The sequence below is a fragment of the Parasteatoda tepidariorum genome, chromosome 1 (assembly GCF_982258835.1).
Source record: "Parasteatoda tepidariorum strain Cologne lab strain chromosome 1, Ptep-v5.0, whole genome shotgun sequence".
Lineage (NCBI taxonomy): Eukaryota > Metazoa > Arthropoda > Arachnida > Araneae > Theridiidae > Parasteatoda > Parasteatoda tepidariorum.
In genome coordinates, this window is record NC_141755.1 from 44,712,135 (window position 1) to 44,738,716 (window position 26,582).

Sequence of the window (26,582 nt, forward strand, 5' to 3'; positions counted from 1 at the left end):
CAACTTCAAAAAGAGTCTTAAATTAACATTTATAAAACAAATATACGTATTAAATCAAAATTTGGCAAAAGAATTTAGAAAAATTTTAACATGCATATTAAACTTAAAACACATTTATACATTTTTTTAATAGACTAAACAGGTTTAAAATTTTTTTTTTAAAAATAAACATTGGCTGTTTTTCAACGCATTTAGAATATATAATATAAATCAATTATTTCATTTCACACATCAAATGGATGCAGATTTAGCTGGAGAATGATATTTTTTAACTTTCAAATACTATATTGTTAATATATTTTGAAATTTAATTTTTGATTTTCTCAAACCAGTGATTACCTGGCCATTTTGCTCTTTGGGTCAATGAACCAGCCAATTTCCTTGCAAAAGAGAGGTGCTGGTTTACTACAACATCCTAATACAGCCTTCTTCTATTGGAGGATTAAACTGTTTGTAAAAAATAAAAAATATTTACATCTTACAAAACTTCCAGACTCAAAAAGCTCTAAAATCTGAAGTCCTCTTATTCCCAATAAACCAGATGTAGTACAGTTGCTCGTCTACACACCTTGCCACTCATCTGCACAACATTTCCACCAATCCTACTTGTTCATTTAGTACTTCTGAAGAAGTAATGGACAGGGATCATCTGTCCCGTTGTGGGGCACTTTACGGTTCTACACAGACGTCTGAGTAAAGGGAGGCAAGTTCACTTGTATGTTAGACAATGCCTGTTCTTAGTTCTGCTGTTTGAATTCTATTTTTATCTTTCTAATTTTCTGCTTTGCCATTGATAATATATCTATACATAAAACACTAAAAATAAAAAAACTCCTCAAAACAGTAAATTTTTTTTTTTATGCTTGCTTTCCAAATTTCTGAATGGAATAAAATAAAATTATACATCCATAATTTCTGTCTGTGTCTGTAATTTGAACTAATAATATTTTATTTAATACTAAGTTTTTCTTGTATTGACTTCAATTGTAAATTTGTAGAGAAAATTTTGAATTTCATCTTAGTATTAGGCAATGAAAAATACAAAATTTAGGAAATCTCCTTCTTTTGGGGATTCAGAATTATGTTTAGATATTTTTAATTGTATATATGTGTTAATTTTAACAGATTATATTAATGACTTGTGTTCTAATGCATGCAAGGCATTTAATTTTAAAAATTTTTTTGTGCAAAAAATTAAATTAATTATATCTTAAATAGTATGCAAATTTTTTTTGAAAATATGTACAACTTAAAACTGTGGTTTGTAATTTAATAGATAAATTTTCTGATAACAATTATGTCTCAATTATCCTCTGAAACTTAACAAATAAAACCAAAACCCTATGTAGGTACTTGGTTCATTGCTGAAAACAGGTGAGAGCTCTCTTTAATTTCAAAAGTCAGAATAGAATTAACATTCTTAATCAGCAAAAAAATGTAAAAAATTTATTGAAAGTGCATACTAATATTCTGGAAAGCACTATAATGATTACATATAATAAAAATAATTAAATAGAATAGGTATTTTCAAGGAAAAATACAAAAGTAAACATAAATTTAGTTATATTTATTCATTGATATATAATTCCAAAACTTAGATGTAACATTTTCATTATTCTGAATCATCTGTTCTATTGCTTTAGCTTGATCCAATGCAAACCAATACGTTTCAGCCCATTCTTCTAAAAGCCACCTACAAAAGTTAACATAAATTATTATGAAGAAATAGAAGTCTTATAGCAGAACCTAGATAGATCATTTTTTACGGGACTTTAAATAGCGAATAATAGGTATGGGAAAAGGATAAATCCAGGTAAATGTAAAATAAAAACTTGAAAAAGAGTAAAAAGATGGACTTAAAAATGAATAAATTTGCAATAAGTATGAAAAATTTTAAGTGAAATAATTATGTTTTAGTGCAAACAATATATTTTCAACATTAGTTCATATTGCTGTTCATTTCCTGTATTGAATGTTATTCAGAGCTTGTGTGAATGCTGGAAATTTCTCATTTCAAAGGCTTTCCATAAATGTAGACACTGGTTGTGGTTCCATTTCTCTGTCTTCATCGGTATCACTTCAATTTCAGCAATCATTTCTTAAACTGGCAATACAAGTTTAAGCATTTTCTTTTGACATGCATAAATATCAAATGTTTTGTGTGAGGCATTTTCCACTAACTGTAGCAAATCCTCATCTATCCCTTATGTTTTGACGGTTATGAATCCAAAATATATATATATGTTATATAATAATATATAAATATGTTTTCTGAGAAAGTACGCTTTTGTATCTGATTTTGTAACTTAATTAATAATTAGTATATTTGAGGTCACCCCCCAGGAGGCATTAAGATTGACATTTGGTATGTGTAAATCAGATCATTAGAACGAATGTTAGACAAAGTGATATCGTTTTACTGCACTATGTATATACAATGCATGTATGCTCGTACAAACAAAAGCAAGTATATTATATATACATGCATACACAAATACGGATATACATTGAACATACACAAGCACTTGCATAAAAAATATACATTTTGTAAAAATGTACAGTGCGTAAAAAATAATTAAATGGACCATCCTAAATAATTTTGATCTAATGATTGTATCTTCACATTCTGGGACTCAATCTTAAATTTTGAAGGGGTGATTTCAGATATGCTAAATAATTTGCAGACAATATTTCAAGTTATGACCTCAGGTATGAAAATGTACCTTCTCTGAATAAACATGCCTTTTTTTTGACAGATTTGAATTTCTGATGGAATTTCTTCTAAAAATATGGCTTATTTAAAATTCTATTTATCAGAAACTATTCATCCGATTTTGCCATTTTAAAATGATGTAAAAAACTGTATACTTTACAATTCAAATTTTTCAATTATTATTAAACAAAATAATAAAAAATTAAAAATATTTATTAAAATTTATGTTTTGTACTGAATTGTCTTTGGAAAAATGAATTTTATGACGATGTGCAAAATTTTCGATTTGTTTAAAAAGTTTTTGGGATATATCGAAATACACAAAAAGTAAAATTAACATAAAGTGGTCCAAACTTTGGCCTGTTCTCCTGGCCAAACTATAGTGACCATATTTCTGATTGTAGCAACCTTCTATATTTTAAGGGTCAGAAATCCAAATTCGTCAAAAAAAAAAAAAAAAAAGGTTTGTTTATTCAGAAAAAGTATGTTTTGAGTCTGATTTTGTAACTTAAAAATATCATCTGCAGTAATTAATTAGCATATTTTATGCCACCACTTCAAAACTTTTAAGATTGAGCCCTAGTGATTAAACATTTGATCAAAAGTTAATCAGGGTGGGCAATTTTTTCTTTAGTGCACTGAAAATCATCTACATCGTTTCTAAATACATTTTATGCATGCAATATAAGCATGTACAAGTAAGTATAAAATTTATGTATCTAATTATTTACATACGTAAGTATTAGGTAAATACAAATGTAAATTGGTAAAAAATGTATCATTATACAATACAGTATATGTATTACATAATATAATTACATGTTGGTTTTTACTTGCTTTACTTTGCATACAATCATCTTTACTTGCAATTATATATTTAGATTACTTGTAATAACAATTACAAGCAATTGATTACTAAAACTGATTTTTGTAATCACGAATATAGTTCAAACAAAAATTTGTAATCATAATTAAAATTACTTGATTACATTTTTGTCCGAATTTGATATAATTAGAGATCCGAATTATTTGTATCTGCAATTACCTGCAGCGCTTACAAGTAATTGATTACATAACAAGAATTATTTGTAATCAATGTCCAACTCTGGTCTGTCTAGGTTTTTCTCAGAGGTACCTATTTTGCGAAAATTTAGACATAATTTGTGAAAAATTAAAAATTATATTAAAAAATCAACACAAAAATTTTAATTTATCGTTTCTTAAGAGATACAAAAATAAAATTTTAAGAAAAAGTATTTTGTGAAACTACCGTTTTTCCTAAAGTTGAATTTGTGAAACTACCGTTGTATAGCTTGTAGCCACTCCTGGGCAAACATCTACATGTTTTTTTAAAAAAAATTGCATTTGGCACCTTGACGATTGTAGTTAGTGCGACAGATCACGATACAGAAATATCCCCTCTTAAACCCCAAAAGCCTGATTCTAAAATAGAATGGTGCAAACTCGAAGAGTAAAAACTTGAAGTTACCTCTAATTTTTTAAAAATTAATTCAAAGTACGAGAACCAGGCAATTTTACTTATTACATTGCAGTTTTCAGTTTACACCAACAGATATAGATATGGAAAAACCCACAATTAGTTTTAACTTACTGGTCAGTTTTTATTGATTTTTTGATATCTATGTCCAGTGAAGTGTGAGGCTGAGGGCAATTCATATGACTTTTGTTAGCAACAGAATTCTTCTGCAGATCATCTGACCACAATTTATTGCACAAATGACATTCATACCCTCTTAGAAAATCCAATTCATTGGGATCATTGACACCCCATGTTCTTTTTTCCATAGTTTGCTTTAAAAAATTATTTTTTATATCCTTCTTAAAATTTAAACATTCTTCATAGAGGATGTCATTTTCATCAAGCCTCGAAATATGCATTGCAAGATCTTGAGGGTCTTTGAAGTTGTCCACTATGATTGCAGACACAGGACTCGGTAACCAATCCTCAATGGATCGAGATCCCCTGTAGATGGGGACTGATCCGACATGCAGGGCTCTAAAAAACTTTTCTGTAATATAATCCTCACATATAGCATTTTCAAATGCTAAATGAAACTTGTATTTTGATATAAAGTGAAACAAGCTTTCATCATTATGAGTATCTGTGGATAATAGATGAGTTGGAAGATCTTTATTATGCAAACACTCACCATATGAATCAACATCAATAAATTCCATCAATTGTTTAACATAACGATCCCTATCAGAAGGCACATTGCAGTGTGACTGTAAATACAGTACAGGAGCGGTACCGTTTTTACGATATTCATTCTTAATTTCTAATGGAACAGGTTTGCGCATTAAGTAATCTAAGCTTGGCAAATGCTGTGTGGTGAGTGGAAAGTCTGAGTGTCGAGAAAATGTAGCAGTGAAGTTGAAGAGTTTAATACCCGAGGAATGGGAAAATAAGAAATTATTCAATGGTGATTCTTCGTGTAGAAGTGCCCATAGGTGATTTGATTTACGAGGTAAAGGTAAATTGTCCCCTTTGAAGTCAGTTCCATAGAATAAATATGCTACAGGTATTTCATCATTATTATAAGTTCTTTTAAAGCTGGATACACATTTATTACTTTTAGAGCAATGGATTTCTTTTTCTTTTGCTTCATAAGGATATAATAAATCGCTCCACCAAATCACAACTGGAAGATCTTTGGGATTGAATTTTTTAGCAAAAGAAATGGATATCAAATCAAAGATAATACAAAAAACAAGAAATCTCAAATAAAATGAAACAAACATTGTACATCATCATTCATCAAGAGAAATCAAGGTTAATAAAATCATACACAAGAAATGATGACTTCATTATTTGAAAATTTTATGAAACAATAATTATTTTTCTTAGATTTTGGGACGTATAAAGAAATATGTAACAATTAGTTATTTTATGAGACAGTTTTTAATATTTGATTACGCACAGAGTCAAAAATGTCTATTTTATTTAAATACTATCGTAACACTATTATGTACTTCAACATTTCTAAAAGAAATTAAAATTTACTACAAATTATTATTTTCAGCAGTCGAAAAAAAATATTTTTTTGTTAACAATTTAAAGTTATGAAACTAGAAAAATAAAATTCAGTTGTCAAAACTTACAACTTTCTGATTTGCTTTGTTGTTGTTGTGGTTTTCACAATCCGCTGTTACGGTTAAGTCGGGTGATACTTCAGTAATTAAATATAAAATAAATATTCTTTAAATTGTAAACATATTACTTTTACAAGACTCCATAGCTAAATTCAAATTAATAGCAATGTAAATAAATTCTCCTCTTCTATTTTTGAGTCGTGTTAGAATTTTTTTTAATGTACAAATAATCTGAAATCGTAATCTGGCATCCATAATAAGAGCAGACGCACTTCCTGTTCATTTTGGGATTTTGTGTGCGCCAAATGTGGCTTGAAATATCAACCAGAAAGTGAAGTTTTGTTATTGTCTGTGAGTGTTAAGTTTTGTGATGGCTTTAATGCCTCTAAAAAGAATGCCTGAAATAGCTTGGAGTATAACTAACACAACTTTTGGAATATGGCGGCAAAATAGTTCTTTTTGCATGTATCAAGTACGATTTATTATTATTTCTTACTTCTCCGTAGGTGTGGTGAAATCAATATACAAACATAAATATAGATAAAAAAATGAAATATATTTTTCTGTAGGAATGAATTTTTTTAACGAAAAATATTTTAGTTATCATAGATATAAGGAAGTAGTTTCATTTAAAATAATCAAAACAATATATTGTTTTTCCTATCTTTTTTTTTCTTTACCGGTAAGAGAAAATCTCCGGTTGATATTGATGACTGTCAAATCATAGTGACAGCTGAGTAATGAAAACAATCACACGTGGTTTTTTTATTTATTATTTTTTAACAATGACAGCACGACTTCAGAATTCATGGAAAACTTTTAAACAATGTTAAGAGAAAATAACTTCGCTAAGAATAATAATGAAAGTAAATTGGAAATTCAGTCTCTTTGTACAAAGATTTTATATTTTATGACCTTGGATTTTCGAGGATTATGCGTAGCGTTTTAATAATATTTCGCTTATAATGTTACATTCTTAGTTCTTTTTCGCATTTGTTTTTGTATTCGTATAATCAAACAGCGAATTATTACATTAACAGTTTAGGGCGCTTTAAATTAAACCTGTCCTGTTTAAGAAATAAATTTCGATTAAAGAATTGTTTAATTTATTATATTAATATCAATTTTTGAGAGATTGAAATAAAAAAAATTATTATTATCCCCTACATGTTTATTTAGTATCATAAATTTGATTTAATTTTGGATTTCTAGTTGTTTGAAACATTCTTCTTATATGCAATTATTAGTTACAAGTTTTAGACCTTTATTTGTTAAATTTTTGGAAAAATAATGTTTGTTTATATAAATGCCGCAGAATGTTAATTTCAAAAAAGGTTTCATTCAAAATTTTAGCGATATGTGATTGATTTCATGAAATTGAATGTAAATTTTTAATAGATTTTTAATACAATTTAATGAAATTGTTATCGAGTGTTATAATTTCATTAAATTAGAACGTAATTTCGTCACTGTAAATTTATTTTGTCTAATATCATAATTGCTTTCTACTCTTTTTAACCATCTAAAACTACAATTAATTAAGAAAAAAATCCCGCAATTTTGATATTTATATTTATTAATATGTAGATAGTTAAATAAACATACCGAAATCTCTCTCTCTGTATATATATATATAGTATACGACAAATAAATATGAATGTTACTAATATAAATTATATTAATAATAGGAGTATAGTGCAGTCTATGCTCTTTAGTATGACTCTTCCTTTATAAAGACATCCCGTTAAGTCCCGTTTGCTATCTTCTAAATCTAGCACAATTGCTTTCGAACATAGCAAAGTTAGCATTCAATTTAGTAGATTATGGGCGATTATATATATATATATATATATATATATATATATATATATATATATATATATATATATATATATATATATATATATATATATATATATTTGCGAGGATTTCGTGGATCGTTATATTGAACGTCGACAACAATATTCGAAATTCGAAGATAAATTATAATATGGATAATTTATCGTGTCATTTTAAATTAAAAATGAATCTTCAGATTTGATTTAATATTAGTCAGGAGCAAAGCAGCATTGATGTATGATGACCGCATAAGAAAACACTGAAGTTCCTACAAATGATATATAATCAACGAGAACATGCTTAGAATAGGTCTTTGTTCACATGTTTTAAATGTATTTACCTCATGACAAATTGCCTTCTACTCTATCTTTCTACTAGCCAAATGTAGTTTATGGCACCGTTCCTACAGCAGCTTACCTAGATTGCTTTTAACTTCAATTAAAATATTGAGAGTTAGAAACGATTTCATCTAAAATTAACATTTAGTTTCTGAAAAGGTTAATGCTATTAGAGATTTATTAAAATATTGTTAAAAAGTAATAAAATACGTAAATATACAATCTACGGATAATACGAGGCGAAAATAAGGAAGATATAAAGATTTTGGATTCTTGTATTCAAGAATATCTAGACTTCGTTGTAGAGAAAAGGACCAGTATTGTTTATATTTTAATTTTTTACGTCGTTTTTCTGTGAATCAACGCTCACTTCCCAAGTTCCAATTTACGTTTGATAGCCTCTTCCTCTTCCCCATCACCCTGCGGTATAAAATAGCTTTTATTGGTAATAAAAAAGGAAACATATTATACCACAAAATAATATCGGTGGGTAAAATAATCTCACAGTGGACGACTGATTGTAATAGAACATCAAAGCCGAACATCACTGGCTGCAGTCAGTGAGCACTTGGATCAGTCTGCGTAGGGACCGAGGGTGTGCGGTATTGGTCCTCGTTAAACTTTGCTACCGTGAAGTGCTCGACTTCGCGTGCAGGTCGTCGGGCTGCCGAAGCGGGGGTGCCATCCCTTCTGCAGAGGATCAAAATTGCGATGGCATGTCTTCGGATCATCCTCAGGGATGTTTCCCAGACCGTCGCCAATAGCCCATACAACGACAACTACAACAACTGTAGAGGATCAAAATTGTGATGTCATTCTTGACCATCGCCAATAGCCCATTGTCAATTTCTGCAGCTCTAGTAAGACGGAAATAAAGTACTACTACTATTGAAATTTCAAGTTTTGCTTGTCAATGGTATATTTTACACGACAGCATCACTGCAATAAAGGTTTGGTCAAACATACTTTACTGGTTAAAAAGCTTTAAATTTGAAAACGAAACCCCATGTTTTCCGAAAAAAATATGTTTTGTCTTTTATTATTCATTGCTGCTAAGGGGACTATTTTACGTTATTTTAATAGCGAAGAATTTAGTATATTTATTATTTTGTTTTAATGATGTCTTAGGAATTAGCGAAAAATTTCGTTATCAAACTTTGCCCACCTTTTCTTCCTTAAAAAAATATAAGCAATATAGTTTTTCCTGTTTATCTATAATTACTATAAAATATTGAACATAGCCGTGATTGCTCAAGAATAGAGCTCTTGTCTTCCAATGAGGTGAACCGGGTTCGAATCCCAGCGATGGCTGGTCAACACGAATTACGCATCCGGCTTGCACCGACCACAGTGCATGCGTAAAAATATCTTCAGTGGTAGTCGGATCATGGGTTAAAGTTCCCTTCCCGTCAGGCTTACCATGGGAGGTTTTCTTGGTTTCTCTCTCTATGTAACGCAAATGCGGGTTAGTTCCATCAAAAAGTCCTCCCCGAAAGTAAATTTCTCCCACTACTTGATCCAGGAGTTCACTTGTCTTCTGGATTGTGTTTAAAATTACAAGGCTACGGTGTTGAACATTGGTGGTCGTAAACACAAAAAAATTGGGTCGACTGTTAAATGATGGCTCTAAAATAAAATATGTAAGTCTAATAAACTCAAGCATGGGTGGATATTTAATTTTTATCTAAGTTCTTGTTGTTAAAACGTTTAGTGCAACATTAAATAAAAATATGCCTTTCACGGTTTATAAATGCAACCTTGACAGACAGTGCACTTATTTGCTATGAGTTAAGCAATGAATTTCATTTGTAAGGTTTTCCCCCCCCCCATCAAAATGGAAACTTGTTAATGTTAAAAACATACATCAATCGAAAACAGTAAACAATACCATTTTAAAGCAAAAAGTAAATTGTAAAACGAATAAATTTAGATTTAATGGCGCTGTTCATTAAGTAAAAAACAGTATTATCAAGTGAATGAGTATATTTACGTTAAGAAGCTAAAATTATTCGTTTATTTACACGTTTACTAAACATACACACGCTAACTAAAATGTACTTAAAGGCTTGCTAACCAGTATCATTTAACTTTTTTAAGCTTTTTAATGCCATTAAAAACATTTCTTTACTTAATATTGAGCAAAACGAAACTGAACTGATCTTAGTCATAAATGCGAGTACTCAAATCTATAATTTGTGTACGTTTGGGTCGTGTTACATAGGTATTCGTAAACCCAACATTGGGTCGGCTGTTCAGCAACGGTTATAAAAAAATATATATATATAATATTGCGCAAAACAAATTTTTTTTTCAATTATAAAACTTAGAAACAAAATATGTATAATAAGAACTTAGAAAAAAAAATGGACTCTTAAATATTTAATATTTATACAGGATTTAGAATACTCGGTAAGTCTTAAACGAAGTAAGTATCTTTGAGTATGAAAGGCGGTAAGAGCTTTAATCTGGGCTTAAGTGTCCTCGAAAGGATCTTGTTTAAAAAGCTCTTGTAGTAAATTTATACAAGGGCTTCATTTATTCTGTTGTCGTTAACGAGCGAATATTTTATACTCGTTCTTCCAAATGCATTGTCTTAAAGCAAGGTAGTATGATGCATTAGTTTATTGAAATCAGCCATGCGTAGCTCATTTTTGTGGATGGACTGTGCATCTGTTTTCGATTTTTCTACGAATTGCATTCTAAGCATCTTCGTTCTCCTCACGCGAAGCTTTTATTTGCAAGGGGCGAAAAACCCTTATATGTTTACTAATCTCACACCCCTTTATTTGAAAAAACAAAAACAAAAAAAAAAAAAACAAATATCTATTTTTAGCATTAGTTACCCTGTCTTATTTTGACTCTTATCCGTCCTAAATTGTAAATCCAAATCTTACTATTTCATGTGACTCAGTCTAGGCTCAAATTGTGTACTAAAAAGATAAAGACATTTTTAATTTTTTCGCAAATCAAAACAATACGACGCATTGTTACTAAAACCACGTTTATTGGCAGGGCGACTCGGTGGCATAATTCATTATTCAGAAAGAGTTGGAAGGCATGTTTCTCTTTGAAATCGGTTTAACTCTTTAACTGCCTGAAATCAAAATGTTCGGATGCTTTCTGATAAAGTATACTAATAAATTGTCTCAAAATTCGAAGGCTAGAATTTCTTGTTCTTGCCGAATGAATTAAACTTTACATTTCAAATGCTACTTGTAGATTTGTTTAAATTAAATTGGTTGTAGTAATGATGAATTTTGAAATGAAGGAAATTTTAGTTATTCGGTGTTCTTACACAAATATATGTAAGTTCAGGATGGTTAACTCTCTAATAGTTGTCCAATGAAAACCTAGGCAATTTTTTCCCCCTAGTTGATCCAGAAATATAAGCATACGGCAAGTTTGTATGAAAAGGGCATTCTAAATCTAGTTGTAAGGTATTATAAGTGTTTAAACAATCTTGGCAACTATGCTGGAAAAAAAAGAGAAACGTATGTAGAATCTGAAAATAAATTTGCTTCTTGAACATTTTCTTTTATTTGGTTTTAATTTTCAAACGGCCCTTACTTAAAAAACAACCCTCGTATAAGAGTCAGCTTCTACGATACGATATAAAGTAAGAATCATTACTCTAGGTTATATATGCATAATAGTTTTAAAAACAAAACAGGTTTGTTTAACCTTACATATACATAGAGCAGAGTGAATTCGATCAAGGTTTTACAGAATAGAAGCAGATAGAAACTATATATTATGCTATTTGATTCAATTGAAAGATATTTAAAAATTAAAATATAAGTGTCCCTATTAAAAAATTAAAAACATACATACATTTTGTACTCTATTGTGAACAATCTACTGACGATTTTCAAAGTACAACATTATAGGTGTTTTTGAAAGCGAAATTGATTCACGAATGCTGTGAATGCACGTGAGGTCGATTATAGATTTTAAGATTTGACTAAAACATGTCATGCGTATTTGAATGCTCGGTTTGGGGTTAATTTGAAATAAGCTGCTCTTTCACACAATATTTTTCTGTTGTTCAACATGATTTTGAGAGTTATTGCCCCACAGTGAGGAGTTTTGTGGGTAAAAGACGAAGTTCAGATATTCTAACGTACGTTTACTCATACAGAATGCATGTTTTCTTGCTAGACTCCACAAGTTATTGAATGTCTAATAACATATTCATCAACATTAATGTAGTCAAGCCACGAAGATCTTCAATAGAAAATTATTTAGAGTGCTTATTAGTAATCATCAGAATTATTTAAACTTATTACCTACGGGGTTGTTATGGTGAATCTTGTTTTGTCAAACTCGCGATGTCAGAGGAATAATGAGCATAAGTTCTCCTAAGCAGTCATGGGCAGTTTTTTGTGAATCAAAAGACAATTATTTAGAATACTTATTTTGTTTTTCACTTGAACTAAACGTTTGTGTGTTGTGATTAGGTTATTTAACCATCACAATTATTTAAACTTATTGTTACGGTGAATCTTGTTTTTATGAAACTCGTAATGTCAGAAGAATAGTGAACCAAAGTTCTCCTAAGTAGTCATGGGCAGTTTTTTGTGAATCAAAAGACAATTATTTAGAATATTTATTTTGTTTTTCACTTGAACTAAACGTTTTTGTGATGCGATTAGGTTATTTAGCCATCATAATTATTTAAACTTATTGTTATGGTGTATCTTGTTTTATCAAACTCGCTATGTCACAAGAATAGTGAACAAAAATTTTGCTGAAATAGTTTCATTTTGGGCTATTTATAATTTTATTACATATAATTTGAAACTTTCTCTTGCTTCTACGGATAGATCCCTTGTGCCCAGTGGAAATTTTTTTTTTGTCGCCCTTTCATTTTGAATACGTTATTTTAAAGAACTCTGAATAGCTTTAGTTCACATATTTCAATCAAACTGCTCGAGAAGAAAAATACATGCATTAATAATTTTTTAAGGAAAGTTCCTTTTATAAAAGTGATATTTTAAGCCTCCTTAGAAATAGTTTAAAAATTAAGAGTGTCTGTAACGAAATATTTTTTTACTGACTTATTTCTTATAAAAGCTTTTAGTAAGTTTGAATAATCTATTTTATTTTATGAGAAATTGGGATCATTAGTTTGAAAATTCCTTTTCTATGGTAATTTTATTTTTTTCTGTCCATTAGGCATATTTCTTTCTTTCAACCTTAGTTTATTGACAAAATATTCTTTTTGATATAGTATATTTTTTTTTTGGTGGCAGCGTCTTCGTGAGCTCATTATGTCCTGTGTGAAGATGCACTTTTTGGGTTCTCGTATCCCATGTCACCCTGAATATATGACGCTTTTTCTTTCTTTCTTTTTTATTAAATTTTATCTTTTCTCGTTTCTTGCGTAAGTCAAACGTGATCCTGTAAAGAAAGGAGGCTCCATAGTGTCCGGAAGAAAATCTTTGGAATTGCTTGGAGAGGGGGGAAATAACCCCGAAAGAAATATGTAAGTTTTTTGAAAGAAAGAAGGATGGGGTAACGGTGAAATATTTTCTTTTCTACCTAGTTGTAAGCTTGCTGCTCCTATTGAATCTTGTTACACTATATTCTTTATTTTAAATTGCGAAAGAGGGAGAGTATTGGTTGTTTGGCTACAATTTATTCGAATAAAAGTTTACGTTAGTATGCTGACATTTGTAATTTTGACTTCAAAGTGTTTTAAGCGTTGTGTTACTTTTACAGATCCTTCTTTGCTTAACGTGAACGTGAAATGTGGTGACAAAGTCGGCAATCAATGATGATGGAGATAATTATTTAACTTTTGGGGTTGTTGTAAGAATTTTATTGACAACCGCGATTTTAAAAATTAATTGAAAAATGATGAATCTGCGGAAATAATTGTTACATTGGCATTTATTTGTGAAAACTAATACAGCTATTTTCTTTAATATGAATTATCAAAAAGGAAAAAAAAACTTGAATAAATGTAATATACACGTTCTAACTGTGATAAATGGGGCCGGAATAGCCTGGCTGGTTGGGAATTGGGCCCATATCAAAGAGGTCGCGATGTTAAATCTGTCGGTTCACAAAGTCCTCCATTTTCCCATAACAAATCATACCTCTGGGGGGTATTGAATTGGAGGATTGATCGTTCTTTGGTTCAGGTCAAAATTGCGGTTTGTGGGTCCGCTTATAAACGAGTTATGATGTATGTGTGTGTCAGAAGTCGAATTCTTGGTCATAGATAGCACAATTGATGATAATAAGCACGCCCCTTTTGCTTTAATGGCATATGACAACAATAACAACTATAATAAATGCTTTAAAAATAGAAATTTGTATACAAAGTTCTAACGTTTTGAAATAAGAGTAGTTGCTCACAAAATTGATTATCCACATACTTAAACGGAAATGTACTAATTACTTTTTCATAGGGACAGACTCCTTAAAGGAATGTTAGCTCAGAAGGGGCTATTTTTGTAGATTTGCAATTGTTTCTATAGTACTATAGTAGTAGTTTCTATAGCACTAAAAGCTGATGTTTGTCCAGAATAAGTAGAGTTCTCTTTGTGGTGTTAAAAAAAAACTAAAGTAACATAGAAAAAGCACAAATAAGCAATTGCAAAAGACTGGTAGCCGTTTCAGTACTGTGAGGTCCCATTGCTGTTTCTAATGCCACTTTCCAAATGAATTTAAGGCAGAGGGTGCGTTTCTTGTTTTTCAGTGTCACAATCTATGGCCAAGATACGACTTGAGCCACCCACACGTCACAGACCGTTTATGGGGTGGACTCTTTCATACGCCCATTTATTCATCCACAGATCATGGAGGACTTTGTGACCAGGCAGAGTTAACGTGCACCAGTCGCCATTTACTGCACAGGGAGTGTTCATCAGGTGGGGATCGAACTCACGACAACTTTGACATTGGCCCAACGCCCTGCAAGCCAGGCTTTCCGACTCACCAGCAGAGTTGATCACAGAATGATTGTGTCTCGCATCATATAATTATGTCGCACAAAACAGGGTGTTGCATTTTATTTTCAGTTTTTCCACACATGCTAAATACTTACGACAGGTGATGCTCAAAGTGTTTGGCAGACGATACGCTATTCTATGTAGAATTCCGTGTGAAAATGCATTATAAATAAAACGTAGAATGTCATTAGTTGTTTTTTTTTGCACCGCGGGGATAAAAATTAATTTCTAAATAACTTTAGATTCCGGTTTTTCACGTTAAATATGCAAATTAATTAGTGCAGACGAACTCAAACACAGAACAGACGCTTATTTTCTCTCAATAAACATACTTTTTTTTAAAAAGACGGATTTGGATTTCTGACTACCAAAATGTGGAGGAGGGTTAGTCGCAAATCTGAGAAGTAGGACCCCACTATTTTGGTCAGGTGAGCGGTCGAAAATTCGGTTCCCTTAATGTTAATTTTACTTTTTATGTATTTCACTATATCTCAAGGACTTTTTAAAGCGAATAAATTTTTTTTTGCACACAATTATAAAATTCGTTTATCCGAAGATAATTTCACGTAAGAAATAATTTTTCAAAATTACTATTTATTTTTATAATTTTATCTAATAACAGTCCAAACAATTTTGAATCGCGAGATCTTCGGAATTTTATTACATCATTTTAAAGAATGTAGTTTTATATGGCAGCATGCAAAATTTGAAGCCGTGTAAGTGGAGCCGATTAGGTTTCTGAGTTATCAAAATTTAAAAAAAAAAGTCGTACATATAAAATTTGATTTCCCTAAAACTAATCGACCTATTTTGCCGCGTATTTAGTTTTTCTTTTTTTGAACTGTACGTATTACTTCTACCCCTTATAAATATAATATACTTCACAGCTGAAGCGAAGTGCTTGAAATTTCGTTCAAAATTACAGAACCATGAAACAAGCCAGGATGTTGAATCTCGTTTATTTTTTTTCTTCTTCACTTTATTATCGTAATTGAATAAACTTAATAAATCTGCAAGTGAGTTTATGAAATTTATCATATTGCTTCTTTTCTTTCTCCGTGAAAAGCAGCAGATGCGCCGCGAAAACTTCAAGTTTGGGGATCATAAAAGTGTTCTCGTTATTTCGGCGAACAGATAAGACCCAAGTTATGCGCATGCATTAAAAGCTATTTGTGAATTGTTTGCCTACATTTTTGTGAATCGTAAAAGGAAAATATTGCCGAAAACTTGTCAGGTTTTTATTTCTTTTTCCTAAGAGAATAAACGAGGGAGAAACCTGGGAGTGATTTTATTTTCTTTGCAACGAGACAATATAGGCAAAAAGCTGCTATGCTGCCATGGTTGCTTAAATACTTTTTTTTCAATGTTTTCGTTTATTTTAAAATCGTTTTTTTTTTTTAAATATCGAATACTGAAGTTATTTTTCGTAATTCTACAGCCTAGACCAGGCCTGAGTTTTTTTTCACTTCATCGTTGTTACCTTTAATGTCGTGGGAGTGGAGTTCTTCCCAGTTATCTAATGCTATCTGGCTTGTTGAGAACGCCGAATGGTTGTAATCCTCAGATTTAAATAAATGATACTTTATTCGGGTCGATATTACTATGTGTTGTTGCTTATATCGATTATTAAGTGCATGATTGTAAAGTATTCATTAGACGTTATTTTCATGGACGCCACCGAAAAACGAAATTCAGCTAATACTATTCTTAAAAATATTAAAAACAAAATTTTCCGTACAGAAATTATTTTTTTCTAAAGATTTATTATTTATTACCAGGGGTCTCTTTAGAAGAAATTTGGGTCCGTTAACGGACCCTTCTCAAAATATCTTTTCGTAAAAACGGACCCTTCACAAAATGATTTTTCTTTTAATCGGACCCTTCACAAAATTGTTTATCTTCATTATTATTTTGTTAATCGAATAAACCCCTTCCAGGGCCGAAAACAAGAAACATAGATGTAAACGAATTAAGTTTTGTCTTCGGCAGACGATTCATCCATTATTCGTCCGAAATTAACGTTCTGCGTTCAGCAGTATAGGCTAAATACCAAATATTTGTATGCTGCATCCCTAATTTAGAAGCAGCAATTATTGCTTATTTTTTAAAATGTTATTTTTTTAATTATAATTTTACAGTGTTGAGCATAATCTTGTATGTCTTAAAAATTTAAAAACTCCATGAAAAAGTTTTTTTTTGCAATAACGGACCCTATTTGCACAAATTCATAAAAACGGACCCTGGTTGAAAGAATGTGAGTAATTTTTTCACAATTTCACGAAAAACGAACCTTTCACAAAATGTCTGGACAGACCCCTGATTACATATTTGAGTTTTATGTCATTAGTACTTATATTTAAATAAACATTCTATTTCATACTTCGATTAAACTATTATATGAAATGTTCAATTTTATGTTTTAGTGTTGTATGTTTCATTCTATTGTATGTGAACTAAAATTTTAAATTTTGAAAGTTAGCGCGCTATAAGTTATGATATTTCGGGGGAGGAACAAGTTTTTATTCTAAAAGTTTTTTTATTCAAACCTTCTCAAAATTCATTTTTTTTTAAATTTAGAAATTTAAAATTTTGGGGGCTACGGTACATTTTCTTTCTTTCATTTCTTTTTTTTTTTTTTTTTTTAAACAATTAATAAGTATAGGCGTGTTTTGATACAAATCGACTTTTATATAAATTAATAAATAATGTGTTGAAAATTGACGAATACTGTAAGTATAATGTAATAGTTCTTGAATTGTTATTGGATCGAATTTTTTTTAAAATTTTATAACCATCGTTAAACAGCTGACCCAATTTTTGGGTTTACGACTACTAATGTTCAACTCCGTAACCTTGTAATTTTGAACCCAATCCAGAAGCCAAGAGAACTCCTGGATCAAGTATTGGTAGAAATTTGCTTTCGAAGAGATTTTTTTTTGATGGAACTAAAATGCATTTGCTTTACATGGAGAGGAAAACCACGAAAACCTCTCACGGTTTTCTGACGTCAAGGGAACTCTAACCCATGATCCGTTTACCACTGAGGATATTTTACGTTAGCACTGTGATCGGTGCGAGCCGGATGCAGAATTTGTATCGACCAGCCATCGCTGGGATTTGAACCCGGTTCACATAATTTGAAGGCGAACGCTCTACCCCCTGAACCTCGCTGCTCTATTGCTTCTAATAGAAAAAAATTATCATTTTCCATCTATATATTGATTGCATTGTCGAACGAGCAATTTATTAACAGTTTTGTAATTTTTAAATACTCTCCAAATGATCAATTATCCCCTTCATCTATTCCTTAACCCTTTCATTTGGAATATGCTCTATTGATTCAAGATATGCCCTTTAGAAAGCAATAGTGTTTTCATCATCAAATAAAACAAAACTCCCGTGGTTTTGATGATTTATAAGTTGATATGGCTTAAAATTGACACCAGATCCGAAGGTGTTAAAGTTTTAACCTATTCGAATATTCACGCTATGGGGTTACGGATTTATGACACAGTTTTTATTTTTATTCGAATTTTACCCAACATATCTTGTTTTTTTTTATTTTGTCTTGAGTTTTATATTTGCAAAAATTTATAATTTACTATCTACGATACAAGTTTTCAAAATTTATAGTGCGTTCTATTTCGTGCACGTTCTTTGAATTTTTAAGGAAAGCTTTCTTTTTATCATAGAAGTATTCTTTTCGTAGAATCTGGTGGAAGAGATGAGTAAAATTGAATTGCAAGCTTGCATTTCGTGACCAAAATACAATATTTATAAAAAAAAATGGATGTTGCAAACATGGCGTGCATTTAATAGAGAGAGACTTAAAAATTTGATGTTAGTATAAAATCAAAATATTCATAACAAACAAAATTTTCTAGTTTCTTGGTTTTTCAACGAAATATAAGCTTGAAGCAAATTGGTTGAACTTCAGGTTTTGAATGTGAAATAAAAATGTACTTACTTATACTTGTCGAAGGACTTGTCACTTCTTTTAATATTTTTTGGTTTATCGACTAGATATTCCAAGTTCTTTTCGAATATTTTTGTGTGAGACATTTGTTTCTAAGTTTAAACTGAACTCTTTCGTAATTTTGTAGCGTTGTCAATTGTCTGATGCCTTTCCTATTTTTTTTTTCGCAATTCGTTTCAGCTTTCTGTTATCAGATTTTATCGTTTTCTACATTCAACGTCCTCTTGGGGAGTTTCTGCCATCTTTAGTAACATATATATACCATTCGATAGAGGGCGATGAAATTTGGCATACTGCTGGTTCGAAGCACGGGGTAGGTAACTGTCGATATTGGAGCATTCTAATATGAATCGTTTCAGTGGGATAAGCGAAAAACAAAATGGAACTTTCTATTTGGTTAAGCTTTTGCTATTGTTTCAAATTAAACTGTGGACGATTCTATTTATAAAATATTTCAAAGATATGATGAGTATTATTTGCTAGCTTATAGCTCCATTTGATAAAAAAAAAGAATTGATTGCAAGTAATTTAATATTTATTTTTTATTCGCTATGCCAGATAAATTAAACGTTAACATCATAGCTTGGGAGGACAGCGTTAATAAATCAGTATTTTTAAAGTTATCTGGAACTACTTGTTTTTTTTTTCCTTAGTAATTCTTTAAAAACGTGTTTCTATAAAAGTAAATAATTTAAAATCAATGGTAATTGAAAGGAAAAAAAATCAGTTATGTATTGAAAAGCAAAATCATGGAAAAGTGGTACAAATTCGTTTAGAGGAACCGTAAATATTCGCCACACAATGGTGCCAATTTTGTTTAATTAATAATGTTAATATGTTTTTTTTTTATTTAGTTAAAAAAATATGCATTGTACTGAAAAGCAAAGTTAATGGAAAAAAGATATTTGGAAAATCGCCATACGCCGATGTCGCCTAATTAATTTCAATAATATAAACTTCGAAAATTGTGGTAAATGATGCAATTTTAATAAAAATTTTACAACGCATTTTTTGTAGTTTCAAAATTTTTTTTCTTCGTATGATAACAAAGATGGCGTATTATTCAATGAATTAGAGTTTAAAGAACTTTTTTTTCCATCACTTCTTATAAATATTTTAACAATATAAAGGTCTGATAGAAAAATGGTCGTGTTCTTAAGCCCGTATTTATGTCTTGTAAGAATTCTGTTTATTTAAAAAATTTTTTGTTTTAGTTTGCTACCACTGATAACTGTATTTCGAACGAAACTCAAATGTTAAAGGGTTATGTTATAGGTACCAAATATAAAAATCTGTATACATAAAAATGAATGTCTGCCTGTCGATGTCCTTTAAATACACCTAAACCGAAAGCGATAAAATTTGGCATAGAGATTGTTCAATGCTCGAGGAAGGTCATTGTTGACATCAGAGCATTCTACAACGAACCGTTCAAGCGGGATGAGCATAAAACGAAATGGAATTATCTGATTGGTTATGCGCTTGCCATTGTTTTAAATTTTACTATAAGTGATTCAATATGTTAATTAATGCAGTTTTGAAAAGAATTTTACAACGGGTTTTCCGTAGTATTAGAAAATATTTTTTTCAATGGTAGCAAAAATAGTGTATTAATATTTTAATGAATTTGAATTAAAAGAACTTTTTTTCACCACTATTTATAAATATTTTAACAGTAAAATAAAGGTCAGATAGAGAAATGGTCATGCTACAAAATCCTTTTCAAGTTTTAATAAGAATTCTGCTTTTTATTTATGTATTTTTTAAACTTCGGCTTTAGTTGGCTGCCACTGGCAAATGTATTTTGCACAAAACTGAAATGTCAAAGGGTTATGTAATAAGTATCAAGTATAATATAGGTGTAAAATAATATATCTGGTGATTTATTAAAACTGCATCAATATTATGCAGTTTTAATACCGATATTAATAGTTTGGAAATAAGTGCTTGGAATATTAATAGTTAGGAAATAAGTGTTTTACATCCTTCCTCGAAAAGGAAATGCACCAAAGAAAATTGCTTGATAGTGGTAAATTTTGACTACTATGAGTTGACCGCTAGCATTAGTATCATGCCAAGTGATGCTGAATACATTTTATCTTTTTTCTAATGAGATGAACTACAAGTAACGAGTTTTGTTACTTCAATAACAGAAATTCGCCGAAAGGGGCAACAAATAATACTGAATAAAAAAAATTTGAAATTATCTTCGTTATATTAATTATTACTTAGTGGAAGAACCAGGTAAGTGACATTTTGAGAACGAAAAAAAAGTTGTATTCGAACTATTTTATTACCAATTCATTATTATTTACCACTGCATAATTTGAAATAAAAATCATGCACGCATATTAAAAACTAATTTGGATAATTATGTTACGGTTAAAGTGAAGGCAAAAACAGTTCTGTTACATTAAACATACCCGTATTGATGCAACCCCTAAATGTTATTTTCTCTCTGATTCATTAATTTCTCTAAAGTGTTATTTACCTGATTCTACCATTACGCCATTCAGTAGTGTTAGAATATGCTTTTCAGTTTAGAAAATGATTTCGTAGTGTTTCTAAGTTCTTATTTATTGACTCTTTATCTTCCTTTATTAACCCCGGTTTTAACCACGTGCGAGGAACGGGTGTTCAGCTAGTTTATGTATGAAATATTGTATAGATAAATTTGGCGGTTGGGGACCACTTTGATCAGCCTACGTAGGGTGCGCGGTATCGGGATCTACCTTGGGGATGCTTCCCAGACCGTCGCCATTAGCCCATTGTGCAGATCTAGTGCGACATAAATAAAACACCTACCTTCTAGTCTATCTTCATATTCAAAATACTAAACAATCAAGTGGTTTTTAAAAATCTATATGGGTGCAACGTCATTCTAATATCACTGTTATATATGTAAAGGACCGGTGACGATCTTGTAAAAAAAGTGTTGACTTTTAACATCTTTTCAAAAAAGTACTTATTTTTAAAACAATGTACTAAGGCAAATGGACAATATCACGTTACGAATATACTTCAATCCATTAGATTAATTATTACAAAAATAGGAACCATTGTTGAAAAACTGAATCAAACGATATGTTCATTTTGTTAAATAGCCGTGTTAATTTTTTTAAAAAACTCATTTCCTGCTGTGTCCAGTATAAAATGATCACCGACAATCTTATATCTTAGCTTTTTGGGGAGTAAAAATGTGGTTTTAATCTAGAATTGTAACGATTAGTTTTTTAAAACTGTTCGCATCATATTGATATGCTAGATCTTGTCAGGGGTCTGTCCAGACATTTTGTGAAAGGTCCGTTTTTTGTAAAATTGTGGAAAAATTACTCGTAATTTGTGAATATAAAATAAACGTTAAGTCACATTCTTTCAACCAGGGTCCGCTTTTGTGAATTTGTGCAAATAGGGTCCGTTATTGCAAAAAAAAAAAAAACTTTTTCAAGGAGTTTCTAAATTGCAAAGACATACAAGATTATGCTCAATGCTGTAAAATTATAATTAAAAAAATTAAATTTTAAAAAATAAACAGCAAATGCAGCTACTAAATAAGCGATGCAACATACAAATATTAGGCATTTAGCCTATACTGCTGAACGCAGAATATTAATTTTGGACGAATAAAGGAAGAAGCGTCTGCGGAAGACAAAATTTAGTTCGTTTACGTCTGTCTTTCTCCCCCCCCCCTTCCTGGGAAGGATTTATTCGATTAACAAAACAATAATGAAGATAAACAAATTTGTGAAGGGTCCGATTAAAAGATAAATTATTTTGTGAAGGGTCCGTTTTTAAGTTAAAATATTTTGTGAAGGGTCCGTTTTCATGAAAAGATATTTTGTGAAGGGTCCGTTAACGGACCCAAATTTCTTCTAAACAGACCCCTGCTTGTGTATCTCTAAAACAACTAAAATGTTTTTGTAATTGATTTGCCATTTAATAATGAACTAGAACTTCGAGGGCGGGGTCTTATCTCCTTCAGACAAATGTGGATCCCATTACCACAATGCGCTAAGGATCTCTTTTTATTTTTTCCTTTTATTTTCTGCGTCAGACCTAGTTTATAGATTTGTTAGATTATAACATTTGTGCATTTTGTAGTACTGATCTTAGGCTATATAATTTTTGATTCGGCCCATTTTTGAAATCTCGAAGAATAATATAGGATACTTATCTCCAAAAAATAAAACAAAATGCGCAAAGGAAAAAAAAAATTAAATTGAATAATGTATCAAAATTAACCGAACGTTTCATCTTCTCTAATTTATAGCTTTTTACACGCAAGTGGGTTTGAAATCTTTTTTAGAAACGTTGTATACAATATCTTCACTGCTGGATTTTCACAGTCAAATCTTTCGTAGAATATTGCTGAAATCTTCTATTTTATTAATGCAAAAGCTTTCATTTTCTAAATCGTTTTTTTAAAAAAACAATTCGAATTTCGAAAAAAAACAAGGGAATGTATTTAAGGCGAATTGGTTTACTGATGACTCTTTGGAGCGGAAAATATAATTAAAAATTCATTATACTAAGGGATAAAAGAACCTTTTTTAAATAACAAACATTATATCTTGCATACTGGAATATCTCTAGTGTATTTTCTGAAAACTTCATTTCAAATAAAGTTGTTTAAATGAGCTTAATGGTGGATTTAAAATCGGGCGTTCTTTTTTTGGTGTGAATTAAATTAGGTTGCTAAGCCTAGCTTTGGTAATTGAAATGTTACATTTACTATGGGTTAATTAAAGTTCTCAGTCAAGAAATAAAATTGATTACATTAGTTTTGCGCGTGTAAACAAACTCAGTTTGAAAACTCTCGGGCTGCACTCAAATTAAAATTAAACAGTTAACAAAGATTAATAATATCCACATTCTATTAACGAGAAGAAAAAGTAGGAGAGCGAAATGATTTAGGAAACTGGGAAAAACAGAAACCAAGATTAAAATTTAACTATATCAACAACCTAGGTTCGGCATGGACAAGAAAATTAAATTTTTTAAATGTTTGTTGGAACTAGATGATTTTGTGTACTTAAAAAACTAGTGTTATTTAAATTGTTAAGCATTCTTCTTATCTCCTACCTGCTGTGGCGCAGTCAAACGATGTCGAATAAACCGTTGACTTTAAGCATGTCAATGACAAACAGAAAAGGCTAGTAGATTTCTTCTCTACTTCATGTATTAAATAAACATAAATCTGAACTTTAGCTCAAACATTTACTTCTCATTTTTAATACTCGTGGGGGTCCTCTAAATCTGTTAAACTGAGACAATCATGTATGCTATTTGAAAAGATAAATTTACTCATGGATATACATTCTTCATAGTATCAAACATAGGGCTTTAATCAGTGAATATAGGGATTTAATCAGCAAACATAGGGCTTTAACAACAGGGCTATAATCAGCTGATTCAGCTTGCTAAAAATATTTCCAAAACTGATGTCAAATTAATTTTGTAGTTCGCTATACTCCTATTGATCAGGAGGATTCATGGAATTAGTCATGGACAACTTGTAAATCCTCACGATGTTTCATGTTCCGGTTCATGGCTGATGCTATTAGAGATGATCTCTTTTCTTTATAATAATGTCTGCAACTCTTGTTCTTTGAATCAGTGGCTTTCCGTGGTAATCCTCTATCATCTCTAGACCTCCGGATTCAACTGCTTAGATGGTTTCCATGAATTTCAGAATCTTTGCCCACCAATGAGGTGATCCAGGTTCGGATCACAGAGATGGCTGGTTGAAACGAATACTCTCTGTGGTAGACAGATCATGGGTTAGAGTCCCTTTGCGTTAGGCTAACCGTAGGTGATTTTCGTTGTTTTTCTTTTCACTTACGAAAATGCGGGTTAGTTCCATTGAAAAATCCTCCACTAAGGCTAAGTTTATCCCAATACTTGATTCAGGAGCTCCTTTGTCTTCTGGATTGGGTTAAAAACTACAAGGTCACGGAGGTGAACATTGTTAGTCGTAAACTCAAAATTGGGTCGGCTATTTAACGACTGTTATGAAATTAAATAAAAAAACTTTATCGAATTTATTCATTTTCTGGCTTATTTTTATCAACAAAACGGAAAATTGTTGCCACCCACTGCTTAGTTATTCACAATATATATTAATTTTCGATTACAATAAGGACAACAAACAATTCTAAAAAGGAATAAAAGAATCCTAAATTAAAGTAATGCTTATATTAAATACATTTCAGAGCAGGCATAACTTGCGCAAAAATTTAATTTTCTCAAAATTGTGAAAACCAAATATTAAGATTAAATTAGCTGCCCCCTCTGCAGTGATTTTTAAAAGCTGTTAAAATTTTATTCCCAAAGTTTATTTTTCTCTTAAAAAAACCCTCTTTAATCCGAAATTGACGCTAAAAGAACCCAAAAAGAAAAAATCAGTTTTAAATTAAATAAAAATTACAAAACAAAAATCTGAAATTATTTTTAAAGGAAAACTTTAACATTTACAGTATATCGACTCCGAATTTTTTTAAGAGCTTTATTCCGAATCAATTTAAATTTCTACCGAATTTCAAGAGAGAATTGATATTATTACTAAGTAAATGTTAAATTCAAATAACATAGTTCTACTTAACTGTACGATTAGAGTGAAAGGTACTTAATTTAGAAATTTTATTTTGTAAGATAACATAACAATTGATGAAAATAATTTTAAAAAATATATTTGTACAAAATAGCGAAATTATTCAAATACTTTAAAAAAAATGAACTGGACATCAATTTCTCACACACACATATAAAATTGTCTTATAATTAGAAAAAAAAAACATTCGTATAGTTAATATTTATGAATTCGTATACTATTATAAATGTTATACTAAACTCATTGGCATATTTTTTTTCAATTATCTCAGTAACTTGCTAAATAAATTTGCTTATGGAATTTATAAAGTTTAAGATGAATAATATTAATCCATTTACTATTATCTATAGTTTCAATTTTTTCCTATATCATTTTTCAATAGTTCACGACTTATGATCAAAAAGATTCTAATTTGATTAATTTCAGTTGGGTGGTATCCAATTTCTATGCAACCGTGAATGACCGAAATCAAGAGAATGTCGACTTTCACCGGTGAATGTCAACAATCACTCAGTCGCTTTGGTGAATGTCCGAAATATTTGTTATATCCGAGTTGATGTTAATTTATGCATTGATATTATTATATTAATTCGATATTTTAATATCTGCTGAGGATAGATTAAAAGAAACAACAGTGTTCGGAGTACCGGTTAAGTGCATACACTTGACCTTAAGAAACATTGGTGTAGGGCTAGTATATATTTTGGACATTTACCAAAACGACTATGTGATTGTCAATATTCACCAGTGGAAGTCAACAACCACTAATTTCAATTTATGTTAGTATCCATTTCCAAAACAATTTTTTTTAAATTTCTTGGGAAAAAAATGTTTTTGTTAAGGTATTTGTCGAAGCAATAATCTATATACATATTTCTCTTACACGGCGACAAAAAAAAGCCTCATTACAACTCCCCGAATGGCAACGCTAGAAAATCGACCAATGATTGCCGCTAAAAATGTCACATTCCAAATTTAGCTGAGGTGGCTCAACATATAGCGCTTTTAAAAACGGAAACTGAAATGACCTGAG

The 26,582-nt window shown here is 30.5% G+C and overlaps 2 protein-coding genes across 3 annotated transcripts in view; one reads left to right on the forward strand and one right to left on the reverse strand.

The window, feature by feature from the left end:
- Positions 1-1,546: 1,546 nt before the first annotated feature.
- Positions 1,547-5,865, reverse strand: LOC107439562 (GDP-fucose protein O-fucosyltransferase 4). The gene is made up of 2 exons (XM_016052206.4): positions 4,326-5,865; positions 1,547-1,693 (listed from the first exon to the last, which is right to left on the reverse strand). The coding sequence occupies exons 1-2, from the start codon at positions 5,474-5,476 to the stop codon at positions 1,558-1,560; spliced, it is 1,287 nt and encodes a 428-aa protein (XP_015907692.3). The 5' UTR covers positions 5,477-5,865; the 3' UTR covers positions 1,547-1,557.
- A 221-nt stretch (positions 5,866-6,086) lies between these two features.
- Positions 6,087-26,582, forward strand: part of MCU (mitochondrial calcium uniporter) — a 123,801-nt gene continuing 103,305 nt past the window's right edge. The window contains exon 1 of one of the 2 annotated variants that reach the window (XM_043050005.3): positions 6,087-6,299. In XM_043050005.3, coding sequence (XP_042905939.1) covers positions 6,198-6,299 — 102 coding nt within the window. In that variant the 5' untranslated portion in view covers positions 6,087-6,197. The remainder of the gene's footprint in view (positions 6,300-26,582) is intronic. The other variant, XM_043050006.3, reaches the window with a different exon arrangement.

Excerpts from the sequence above, each read along its gene's own strand:
- LOC107439562 (XM_016052206.4), bottom strand. The coding sequence starts at position 5,476 with ATGTTTGTTTCATTTTATTTGAGATTTCTTGTTTTTTGTATTATCTTT. Across the intron at positions 1,694-4,325 it reads AAATCAATAAAAACTGACCA|GTGGCTTTTAGAAGAATGGG; the intron begins GTAAGTTAAAAC and ends TAACTTTTGTAG.